Source organism: Poecilia formosa, unplaced genomic scaffold (genome assembly GCF_000485575.1).
Source record: "Poecilia formosa unplaced genomic scaffold, Poecilia_formosa-5.1.2 Scaffold100, whole genome shotgun sequence".
Lineage (NCBI taxonomy): Eukaryota > Metazoa > Chordata > Actinopteri > Cyprinodontiformes > Poeciliidae > Poecilia > Poecilia formosa.
Window position 1 is genome coordinate 858,259 of NW_006800039.1, and position 12,796 is coordinate 871,054.

A 12,796-nucleotide genomic window follows, 5' to 3' on the forward strand; every position below is an offset into this window, starting at 1 on the left:
GTGACTGTGATGTAGTTATGTATAATCACATGTGCACTTCATCTATAATTACCACTGTGTGTTTTTGTAGGTTTTAGGTTAAAGCCAACAAGGTGTCCACAGTCAGAGTGACCTCATATGACCGTGCATGCCTCTATTTCACTCTCTCAGCGGTCTGTTCACCGTCAAACAACTGTGATTACTACCTAGCAGGGTGTGTTTAGGGCTCACTTGTAGGTTTAACCCTTCAAGCTAAAGATTTAAAAAAAAAAGAAAGATAAATTGATTTCCCAGAAACGGCTACATATGGTGTAATGCAGGATACAAAGTGGAGACTTTGATTTCAAAACTTTAGCACAACGTGGTTTGCTGGCCTTTAGTTTATACCTTATTATGAAATAAATGCAAGTGGACAAAACGACAGAGAGACCCGTGGCAGGAATTGACAGCAACCTGAACACAACAGCGGAATGTTGCCGTGGGTAAGGGCTTGGTAGCTCCACTCACGGCTAATCGTTAGCCATCTCTGTTCCCAGCCCCTCATAATACCCAAAGACTCCATTCTGCATTTCAATAACACCTTAATTACAATTCAAGCTTACCTCGTCCTCTGAAAGTCCATATATAGGCTCGTAATTCGTTGCCATATAGCCTGCGGTCCGCGGTATACCCACACAAACAAGCCGCTTTGAAAAGCTAGCTGGCTAGCTTTTAACAATAAAGTCCCACTTTCCTCTCTCTGCCGTGCGGTGGTGGTAAAGTCCGCGGCGATATCTAATCCTCGGCACGGATCGGGGGTGGATTGACGGCCGGATAACCTAATCCGCGCCAGGGTGGTTCATCCGAGACACAATGTAGAAATATGAAAATATATATGATGATCTTATGTGTTTTCGATTGATTCCGATCGTTTTTCTGAACTCAAAGCTTAAAAGCCTAAATGTTGTGACACTTGACTTCCTTCTGACAGTTCAGCCAATCACTGCCCGAGCTAAGGTGAGCGCTTTAATAATCAACCAATAAGAATCCCCCAGTGACTCCCTGCCCATCCAATTAAATAAAAGAGGCGTAGCCTGCCTTTTTGAAACCATTTCGATCAATTTCCTAAAAACGTTATACAGCGAAGATGTTGTAATTGAAAAAAATAAGTGTTAATTTAGCATTGTGATGCTTTATGTTGGAAAGCAAATCACAGACTGTGGGCTCAGAAATCCTGTTTGAATTTGCAGCACACAATGTTGTAGGGTTAATAAAGTTACATTTTACTGAAACTGACTAAACTCACTAAATCTACTAAATATAGCAGCTACCAATCATTGCCACGAAGTAACTATTACTTCCATGACTTCTCAGGTGCAAGTCAAATATTATCGGCTGGTACATGATTAACACGAACAAGTAAAACCTGAATTGAAGGTGTTATGCGGTATGAAACACTAATGGGAAATTTGTGAGTGAATAACGTTGGGTTTTTAGTAAAAGTCTGCAGAAAAGTGACTTCTTTTGTACATTGTCCATTTTTTTTGTTTGCTTGTGCTACTTATATTATTTTCTTTTTAAAGAAAACGAGAACAAACAACAACGGTGTTGAACAGGCATACAACACTCCTTGCACTATTCATTAACTAATAGGAAAAAGAATCCTGGTCAGTTCTGACCTAAAGCATACAGTTGCACATAATGCCAAGGAAAGCATTCAATAGCAAAGCCTCAGAAAAGTAATTGCAGCTGTCATTCTGGAAAGTAGATTATTGTGCCTTTTCAGAAACATTGAAGTTCATTTTCAAACAGTGGAACAAAATATTAACAAGGAAAAATACATTTGTGACTTCTGAAATTAGACCATGCAATAATCAAAGAAGGGTAAAAAAATAAACCCAAGACTCTACAACTTCAGTTAGGACATTATATGTTTGTCCTAGGAATTAGAAAATGCTCAACAGTATGACTTCTTTCAAACAGTTGCTGGGAGAAAAGTTTTTCTCTTTAAAAAGAAAAAGTCATCCAAGCCAACCTGGTACTATGCGAAAATAGAACTGATCCATTATTATGATGACCTAATTGTGATTAACCATTTTGGTTCAGTTTCGTTTATCACAGGCAAGCCTGATTATTGCCATATCTAAAAGCTAAAATATTTCAAAAGCAGCACAGTATGCCCTAATGTAAATTCAGCAATACATCAAAAAGTAATTGCTAATTACAAATGGTTATAAAACTGGGCCGTTACAGAGAGAAATAATATTATTGGGAATCTAGTTGAGCTGCAGATATAATTTATGAGCTGTTTTATTAGGTTTTGGTATATATCTGTCTTTTCACTGATCTGAGAAAAGCTTCTTGATTGAATAAAAATAATTTTTGCCAGGTTTATGAGTAATTTTGTGCTTAGCTGACAGGCACAAATAGTATTGGAACTGACAGAAAATTAGTGAGAGTCAGAAGAAAAACTTTGCAAGGAGTTTTCTGTAATGAGCACTGCAAGAATATCTGACGTCTTACAAAAAGAATAAAGTAATTCAAGGTGTTTAGAAGTTCAGCTATTTGGTCTTAATGTATTTATGTATTTTTTAAATTATTTGTATTTATTTATGTCTGGCTAAGCTTTTAAAATTTGCTATTTGTTTTAATGTTGTTCTCATCTCTTCTAACAGAAAAAATGATCTCAGTTTCATAAATGATAAGAAACACGTCAATGAGACGCGTTGTATGAAATGAGTGGGATAATATTGTTGACTTGGACAATGACGAACAGTAGGTGGCAGCAACACACCCTTGATGCGTCTATTCTGCCTTACCCAGCAAAGAAGAAGAGGACGAGGACGAAGAAGAACATTCTACCCATACCGGCTGTTAACCAGCGCCGCAATATTATTCACAATTTAAGCCTATTTAAAGGCTGCATGTTGGCGAAAAGGACCTGTTTTCATATTTTAATATGTAATATCCTTATATATATATATAAGACAACTGACGTTCTTGGATAAGATAAACTAACGATGTTTTAAAAGAGAAACAGTTAACCAAATGCTAATATTAGCCGCGTGTAGGGAAACGTGAGTATTTGCAGTGTATCTTATCCCTAAGTGTGGCGGTTTCCATGAAGATGAGGTGTCACTATGAAGTGTTGGGAGTAAAAAGAGACGCAGGAGACGATGATCTGAAGAAAGCTTATCGGAAATTAGCCTTAAAATGGCACCCAGGTGAGCTGCATGCATGTCATCATCCAGATGTTTGTATACGTCTGATGTGGCCCACTCCAGCTCTGTCTTGTATAAGTGCTTCCTTTTTTTAACATCTGTAAATCAATAAATGGTTCATTATCAGCTCTTGTAGAACTTAACGATGTGCTGAGGACGCAATTCAGCAATTTGAAAGTCCTGTGATGGACTAGAAACACATCTAAAACATGTAGGTAATCTGCTCTGACCAGCACAATGCGACTTATTAGTTGTTCAATCGCCAAAGGACACCAATAGACATAGTTTTTATGAATTAAGGGAAATGTGTAGTTTCAGTTGTATATCGCTGCATTTTCAAATCAAATAGCACTCACTGCATACAGTTCAAACACACTGAATATGAATAAAAAAGATCCCAACCCCTCCCACCATATGAAGTTAAAACAACTCTTGTTTCAGGTCAATATTTCTATTGACTAAATGCCACAATGCAGAGAGAAAGATTATATGATTTATTTAACACCGAAATGTGTCAAGACCAAAAAGCCTTATTTTAAGCTGTATAGTAAAGAGCAAGAAAAAATATTAAACCCCACTGATCATTGTAATATTTCTTTCTGATTCATATGCATATAAAGTGTGATTCATTCATGCTCAACTCTATCTGCAGTCATTTTGAAGGACTTTGCCACCTGATATAGAATCTAATGAGATAAGACAGCTCACAGAGAGTGTCGGAAAAGCTTACAAAATAATTTATACGGCTTTTGACCTTCTGTGAGCCTAATTAAGAGACATCTGTAAATGAAGAAACTGGAAGAGCAGCAAACTTCCTTGGATCGGTCGACCTGTAAAAATAACTTTCAGTGCATCTATAACTCATTCAGAAGGAAGCAAAAAAAAAAAATAATAATAATAATTGGATTGAAATGTGGCATGACCTTTAGCTGGCCTGTCAAGCTTGAAAACCCTCCAGTATGGCGGAGCTAAAAGAAATATCTACACAAAGTGGGCCTAAGTAGTAAACGTTGTAAGTTTTCTCTGCCAAAAGTTGCAAAAGGAGATACTGAGTTCGGAGAGCAAATGGTTTTTCACATATGGAAAGCAGCATGTGGTGAAATACTTCACCTAAATATCACTTTGTGTGCGTTTCCTCTGAAATTTGCAGATAAAAACTTGGAGAACGCCGAGGAGGCCGCAGAGCAGTTCAAGCTCATTCAAGCAGCTTACGATGTCCTCAGCGATCCGCAGGAGAGAGCCTGGTGAATTCAGCCCTCCTCCTGGTTGTGCGAGTGTTAGCCGCAGCAGCTCTTTGACCCTTACTGACGACCTTTTCTCCTCCTGTGGACCAGGTATGACAATCACAGAGAAGCTCTGCTGAAAGGAGGCCTAAGCGGCGATTATGAAGACGACAGCATTGACCTCCTGCAGTACTTCACAGTCACATGCTACTCAGGATACGGAGATGATGAGAAGGTTTGGACTTTTGCATCTGTGGCTGCAGGGGCAATGATTATGTGTATGATGTTAGATGTTAGATAGGAACCTTTTGCTTGTGCTGTTTAAATGTTCTTCATCATTCTTTGTAAAGAATATTGAACAATTTCCTTATTCTTCTCTGAAGAATAATGCATGATTATGTGAATGCAGTTAAATAAGAACTTTTTGCTAACGCTGTTTAAATGTCCTCCATTATTCTTTGCCAAGTTAACTCCACTGCTTTTTGTATGACTTAATCCAGTACAGTGACAACAACCTGTTGTCGCAAGCGGCTGAACTAACAGAGGTGGCAGGCAAACCAAAAATTACACAACACAAAAATCAATTTATCCTTGACGAATGAGATGCACAAAAATTTGAATAGAGACAATTATCTGATTATTAGCCAATCTTATTGACTGCATTAATATCAGTCAGAGCAGACATTTTTCACTCGTTCAATTGCTTTTTTTTTGTTCACAAAACATTAAACTATAATTAGTCGACAAATTCTGGTAAATGGAGAGCCAGAGATTCTTTAAACATTTTATCATATATATCATATATATTTTCAAACAAGATCTCAGCCTTGAGACACCTACACTTGTTTTTGCCCTTCTATTTTAGTTGTCAAAGTAACTTTTTTTTTTTAATCCTCTCTTTTTAAAGTTGGCAAAAACTTTACAGAATTCAAAGTTTGTGTGTGGGTTTTAGATAGGACAGCAAGACTACAACCTTTCCTTTTACTTTATGGAAAGTAAAGTACTTGAACTTTTACGCACACAAAGTTTAAGAGATTGCACATGCTCACTGGTTTCCTTCTATAAACTTGCCAATGCATTCTATATATTGGCCAGCAGAGAGCACCTTCTTCCATTAATCCCATCTGCTTGTTTGTTTGTACACTAATAATCTCAGTTGTCAGGCCAAATGCAGGGTTTGCTGTCCATCAGTGGTAAAAACAGAGACGCATAATGAAAAATCCAGCTAACATTTTCACCAGTTGCTTTCGTAAAGAAACCTGGAGGAAAAGGTGCAAACGTTTTTGTTTATAGTCTGACTTTTGAAAATGGTTTGTAATTTACAGAAGTGTTTCGGATTAAGCTGAGGTTCACTTTTATATGAAGACTAATTTTAATTTGCTTCTACTGTAAAGACCCAGATTTATGCACATCTCCATTTCAGGGACCTTTTGCAGGTACTTTTCTGGGGCTCCATCTCTGTTCCCATTGCATCTACCACAGTAAAAACTTGACATACAGATATTTACCCCACATAATGCCTATAGTGGTGAAATAGTGCTTTTGAGATTATCCTGTGTTGGAGTGAACATGCACTGCTTTTCTGATTGGTGGCGAGTGCATTATTTGTTTGTACTTGAAGTTGGATTTATTTAAAAATTTTTTTAAATTTTCAGTTGAAATATAACTCCTGAACTTTGAACTCTTAAAGTTGGATATCTCTAAACAGTCCTTGGTAGAGTTTCCATTATGGCTTCAATACAATAAAATTATAGCGAAAGGATTTAAGTATTTTGTTGCACTTCTGATATTCCGGTGGTCCTGGTTCATATCTCAATAAATTAGTGGTAAATTTTGTGCAATATAACACCTCTCGTTTGTCAGCATGTCCCTTTAGTGTTTAAATGCGTAAAATGAAGAAAAATACATGATCTCCTTGTGATCAGCACCATGAAAGTGATGATTATCTCACTTGCAACTCGCACGTTTTCTACACAAGTGATAAGGACAAACATTAATGTTCCCAGATCTAAAAGATCAGTCAGATTTTTTGTAGGTTAAATATTTAAAACACGACTACTGCCTTAGAATAATAAATGTTTGTCTATGTGGAAAAATAACATAGACAAACCAAATGTCTCTTATTGTTCTTGTTGCCCAAACCAGAGCAGTATAAAGCCGAGACCCAAGAGCTCACAGAGTTGTGAAGATTGAAACTGAATCAGGAAAATGTGGGTTCACAATCAATGTTCACTAACCATACTGAATTAAATGTTTTCCGGGTCTTGCGTAGTTGAACGTGTGTTGTGAGGAGATTTAAAAATTTAAAGAAACTAAGCGTATGTTTGGGACTCGGGGGGGCCTTAAAATGAATTTAGTAAATTATCGTTTTTGGTACACATCGTTTCCGAGCTCAAGGAGAATTTTATTTTGTTTCAAACTGTGAGCACGGTTATAAAAAGTTACTGCTCTAGGAGATTAGGTTATTATTCCAGCCATGGGGTGTCTTCATGCCTCTTCTTGGGTGAAAATTTGCATCTTTGAAAGTACCTTTAAAAACTGGTAGTTTCACCTTTGCATCAAGTTCAGAGTAAATGAACAAATATTGATTTCTTACTGAAAATCATAACTTGTTACATACAAAAATAAATTGTTCTTTCTCCTCACATGCTCTGCATCAGGTCCTGCAAACTGTAGGAGGAAAGACTCTGTCATTTCCATACAGAGTTCCTGCAGTGGAAACGCAGGCAGCTAACAGCCCCGGGGATGATTGAGTGATCAGGGTAGTTAAGATTTCAAGGATAAAGGTTCACTGTTGTGTGTCTGACTACATTATGTTGGATACGTTAATGTTTTATTTTTGGAAAATTTTTTTAAATGCCACCTAAAAAAAAAAAAAAAAAGACAAACATAGAATTTTGATAAACTTTTTGAGTTTTTGTGTAATGTTGGCTTCTTAATACTCCACTTCTACCGACGCTGACCTGCTGTGACCGTGTTGCCGTTTTATCAACTGGAAAAGTGGATTTGCATCTGCCGCAGACGTTCCCGTGACAGAAGCGACATATGTTCTTCCCCATGTGTGTTCGCCCACCTTCATCAGCATCATCCCATGTTTAGGCTGGCAGTGCCATTAAACTGTGGGAAAGGAAATTCCTGGTGCCTCTCAGAACCCTGATTTTCTAATTCACTGTTCCTTTGGTGTGTTTTTTTTCTCCCCAGGGCTTTTACACGGTTTACAGGAATCTTTTTGAGTCCATTGTTAAGGAGGAGATGGAGCACAGCAGGATGGACGACGAGGAAGAGGAAGAAGGGTTTCCTCCCTTTGGAGATTCTCAGGGCGATTATGATACAGTAAGCTCCATACTGAAACGTCCGTCCCCCAGGTCCTCCTCGAGGTTCAGCCCTTAAGGACTCGCGACAGATTTAGGCTGCGTCATTCAGCGTTTACCACAATTTCACAACTTTTCAAACTCGCATTGTCTGGCCTTTTACTGTGCAGATTCACCGTGATGTAATTAGAGCAGGAAGTACATGAACGTCATGATTATTATGTCTAGGCTAATGACTGTTATCAGCATTGCAGTGGTTTCAATAAAATGTCTTGAAATGACTGAGAATCTCACAGTGAGGCAAAAACGTAATGACCCCTTAAAAGTGCAGTGGAGAAATGCTGATGAAATTTTGGAGGCTTTTAAAGCATCACTGGCCTGTTAAAGCTCAATCAGACTTTCACCTGGCCATTCTATTTCTTTTTAAACGGCTCATGTAGAGGTGATGTTGAATCATTGTGCATTTCAGACAAAAATGACAATGCAAAGAAGCTTTTTTAAAAATTAACAAAGGCTTGTTAAGTCATTGTTTTTAGTATTCACACGCCCATGGCTTCATGTCTTCCTGCGTGTGTTTTTATTAGCTATCTTAGGATATTTTCTCTTTTTGTGTTGATTTATGCCAGTTTGATCAGTTCAGTTTTCTCTTTTGATTGGCTTCTGCTTTGATATGCTGTACCAATCATTCCAACTTGACCGTCACCAGGGTGATTGGTGGAAATCGGACTCGCCTCAGGTCTATTTTAAGTGTCATAGCGTCAATATTTTTTTAGCTACTATGCTTACTTGATGTAAATTGACAAAAAATGCATGAAAAGATGTTTTCACTTTGTCATAATGAGCTATTTCAGGCATATTTTGTTAAACTGAGTTTAGCTTTTGAAAATGGTTCTCATTCAGTAAGATGTGAAAAAAGCTAAGTGGTGTGAATACTTTGACAACACGTTAGCTGTCATGGAGTCTGGGTGTTTACACAGACGTAAAAAGGTTCATGTTTTTGACCAGGGAAACACCTGAAACGTGTTATGAACCAGTTGCGCTCTGAAACTATGAGAAAGATACTGAGAAGTAGTTTGGATCGATGTCACCTGACATTCAAATTTGAAACGATGGCAGCCAGTTTGTTTTCCTAACCAGCCTGCTTTTCCATATTACAGGTAGTCCATGTGTTTTACGCCTACTGGCAGAGCTTCTGCACTCGCAAGAACTTTGCTTGGAAGGAGGAGTACGACACGAGGCAGGCGTCCAACCGCTGGGAAAAAAGGGCCATGGAGAAGGAGAACAAGAAGACCAGGGAAAAGGCTCGAAAGGAGCGCAATGAGCTGGTGCGGCAACTGGTGGCCTTCGTCCGTAAGAGGGACCGGCGCGTCCAGGCCCACAGGAAGCTGGTGGAGGAGCAGAACGCTGAGAAGATCAAGAAGACAGCGGAGCTGAGGCGACAGCAGAAGCTCAAACAAGCCAAGTAGGCTGAGATGAAAGTGTTGGGACGAATGCAGCTGCTCTCCTATGTCTGTCCCTGCTCCAGTGTTTTTCTGTGTTTCCATCCTAGGATGGCAGAGGAGTACAAGGAGCAGAGCTGGGCCGCAATGTCTGAGCTGGAGAAGGAGCTGCAGCAGATTGAAGCTCAGTACGGAGAGGAGTTTGGAGACACATCCGAGAGTGAGGAAGAGGAGGTGGATGTGGACACATTTCAGAAAAACAGTGAAAGAGACGGAGGTAAAGAAACTACAGACTTGTGTTTTGCCTTTCAAATATGTAAACTGTAGAATTGACAAAAATATATCCTATTATAAAACAAGGTTAATATATAAGAGTAGTTGAGAGTATCTTTATTTTCTAGACACAGATAGAATCATTACATATTAGTCTCTGAGCAGTTCTTTTAAAATAACTTGATTATTAATGGAAAGTCAGTAGATTATCATCTTTCATAGATCAACTGGCTGATCAGAAACGGGAATCAGATCTATAATCAACGGAAAGACGGTTAAATGAACATGAAAACAACATACAAAATAAATGATATGAGTGATGTTAGCACTTGGTGGCACATCACAAATGGTTGTGTGCAAAGTGGTTGGTTTACATGGAAAAAAGGGAAGTGAGTTGGATGAAAGTGCAGCTACTAATAAATTAACAGACCTAACAACCCCCCCTCCCCCCGCCCCCGACTGTGATTACATTATGATGACGGCTATAAAAGTACTTTATGTTCGCTCCTAAACACAATTTTGAAATTGTTGAAAACTTTGCTACCTAGAGAACATAATAACGTACTTTATGGTTCAAATAAAAACTAAAAATGATGAAACGGCCAATTTATGGCTGCTTCTTCTGCAAAGGAATATGAAAAGGCTTGAATGAATCCTAATAGGTAATATCCCAATGGGGCTTTTCAGGCAGATATTTATACAATATATCTTTATCAGCAGGAGGAATTTAATCTGGAGGAAACGATGTGTTGCTTGTAAACCTCATGCATCCAGTAAAATCTGTCTTGATCTGTCTTACGTTCTTATTAAGACCATTTAAAATCCATTTAAAAATTTGTTGTTTGCATTTATGACATTTATGTGAAAGTCATGTAAAAACGGGTCAAGATGCAATAAAGGGCTCATGCATGGTGTTTTGCTGTTTTGTGCCTAACAGATGCTGAGCAGCCGAACGACGACGACCCGACCATCGACTGTTACGATGATCTCTACTGCCCAGCTTGTGACAAGTCTTTCAAATCAGATAAAGCGTGAGTTTCCATGCAAACGTACCACCCTCCCCTGTCCAGGTTTTCATTTCCGTGGCCTTTAGTCATCACACGGATCCACATTTCAAGGGTTAATAAATACGCAGTAATTTGGAGATTTATGAAATATTTTTGTACAACTTCAAAAAGCTTAACTTCCATTTAGCAATCTTGATCTACTTGATTATCTGTCACACTTGATTCTGTAAAATGTGAAACGGCATATGTTGTGTGTGGACTTGTGCAAGGCGCTGTAAATAAATAGCTCTCTGTCTTTGTGCTTCTTGCTGTTGGTGCGAAGCTGTTCATGTTGCATGTAGTTGAAAAAAAGCAATTGCAGCCCTATCTCTGCTTCTTGGTCCTACTGGTACCATTAAAAAGAAATGAAATATGGAAATCAGTAAACACATTTACTAAACTGTAAGGTTTTTGTTTATCTACGATTTGAATTCGTGTTCCTTTCTTAGTCACATTTCCAAATATTGATTTCGCTCTTTTTTCTTTTCTTTTTTTTTTCTGCTCTGCAGCATGAAAAACCATGAAAAGTCCAAAAAGCACCGAGAGATGGTGGTGTTGCTACGGCAACAGTTGGAGGAAGAAGACAATTCATTCTGCTTGAACGGAGAGGAGGATGGGGAGAAAGAAAATGACCTGCAGGATGAGGAGGAGGAAGAGGAGGAACAGCCAAGGCAAAAGTAAATCTATTCATAAACAAGTCGGCAAAAAAAAAAAAAAAAAATCAGCAGGTGGTCACGGTTGTTTGTGTATGGTGTAAATATGTAGCTTTTATTTATTTCTCTGAAGTCTTTCTCTTCACATCCTCAGGTTGTCAAAAAAGCAAAAGAGGAAAAAGAAACAGCAGAAAGTAGTACAGGTGGGAAACGTTCTGCCTATTTCTGAGTGAAAGTGTGGAGGTGTCGAGGTTACCAAAAGTTGCTCATGAGTCTTACGGCATCCCACTGATGCTCTCTTTGTGCACAGCAAACTACCGCTGAGGTTAAAGAGGAGGAGGAGACGATACCTTCACAGACCACCTGTGAGGAAGAAGTCCCTGAAAGCTCAGAAAACCCTGGACAACCTGAAAAGCAGGAGGACCTTCCCTCTGCAGAAGTCAAAAGGTCAGTTCACTTTTTTTTTTTTTCTTTAATCCCTGTCCGTTTTCTGATCCAGCTGTTACCTGAAATTCCTAGAATAACTGCCTTCACTGATGAGCAGCTCTCCATTATTAAGGGTCAAGTAAGAGCAGTTTTGGGCTACATTTCTCTTTCTGCGTGGTGCACATCAAGCAACAGAGTCCAATTATATTCCATTAAGATGTTATTCGGTTTGTGATGTCATCTTTTTGCTCTGCACAGCTCAGACAGAAGAACTGTAATCCAAACAAAAAACAAAGATAATGGGAATGTCCTGTCATTTGTTAAAGATTTGAGAGAAGTAAATCAGCTTCTCCGATTTCCTGTTTTTAAGCCAAGAAGAAGAATAAACAAATAAAAGCCAAATAACACTGAACATACATTTAATGAAAATTATGCAATAATATTGAGACTCTTTTACATGTAGTTTCATATATAAAAATAATTTACTCTTCGAAAGGTTCTCGGAAAATTTAGATTGGCCTAAGGAGTACAAATATAGCGGCAACATGGAAAAGGCTGTACGGTTGGAACTGAGTTGAATTTTGCTCATTAGGGAAAAAAATGGATGTTGTGGCACAGACATAATACTGGCTTCATTTTAAAAACCTAAAGTTTATGACTCAATTTGTTATGTCTCATTTGAAAAGCTTACAGAGTTCTTAAGCTGAATATAGATTATTGTCTTAAAAGAAATACTTGGACTTGTATTTAAAAGCATTAAAATGTCAGGTTAGGTCCCTAAAGTTGTTTTCTTAAACAACATTGAGATCATACAGCAAAACAGTAATTTTATATCAACACAAAAATATGGAAAAGGCATTTTAAACAGCATAAGTCTGAGATTTCAGCAAAAGTTCAAAATGTTGGGTTTCTCCGGCTACAAAACCTCAAAAATACTGGTGCTGAACATGATTCTATGAGCTGTTGCAGCAATGTGTTTTTAATTATTCACAAGCAACTGTTTTGTTTTGGCTTTAATTATCATTCAATATCAAAGATTGCATTCATGATCCTGAGAGGCAAAGCCTTAAAACTGAAGGAGCCTGAACAGATTTAGGTTTTATTAATCTGAGCAGATCTACATCAACATCTTGCAGCAGCCCAGCCAGACTCCTCTGACTTTATTCTGATGAGCGACATGCGCAGACCAACAAAATACCCGCGTAAATATGCAAGAAGCAGTTTCAGTTGGCTTTTTATTTATATA

At 38.2% G+C, this 12,796-nt stretch overlaps 1 protein-coding gene across 2 annotated transcripts in view; it reads left to right on the forward strand.

The window, feature by feature from the left end:
• Positions 1-2,761: 2,761 nt before the first annotated feature.
• The window catches only part of dnajc21 (DnaJ heat shock protein family (Hsp40) member C21), an 11,516-nt gene continuing 1,481 nt past the window's right edge, over positions 2,762-12,796 (forward strand). For both annotated transcript variants that reach the window (XM_007558917.2, XM_007558918.2), the window contains exons 1-10: positions 2,762-3,182; positions 4,330-4,423; positions 4,514-4,637; positions 7,604-7,735; positions 8,871-9,175; positions 9,263-9,429; positions 10,363-10,456; positions 10,981-11,148; positions 11,279-11,327; positions 11,435-11,571. In XM_007558917.2, coding sequence (XP_007558979.1) covers positions 3,080-3,182; positions 4,330-4,423; positions 4,514-4,637; positions 7,604-7,735; positions 8,871-9,175; positions 9,263-9,429; positions 10,363-10,456; positions 10,981-11,148; positions 11,279-11,327; positions 11,435-11,571 — 1,373 coding nt within the window. In that variant the 5' untranslated portion in view covers positions 2,762-3,079. The remainder of the gene's footprint in view (positions 3,183-4,329; positions 4,424-4,513; positions 4,638-7,603; positions 7,736-8,870; positions 9,176-9,262; positions 9,430-10,362; positions 10,457-10,980; positions 11,149-11,278; positions 11,328-11,434; positions 11,572-12,796) is intronic.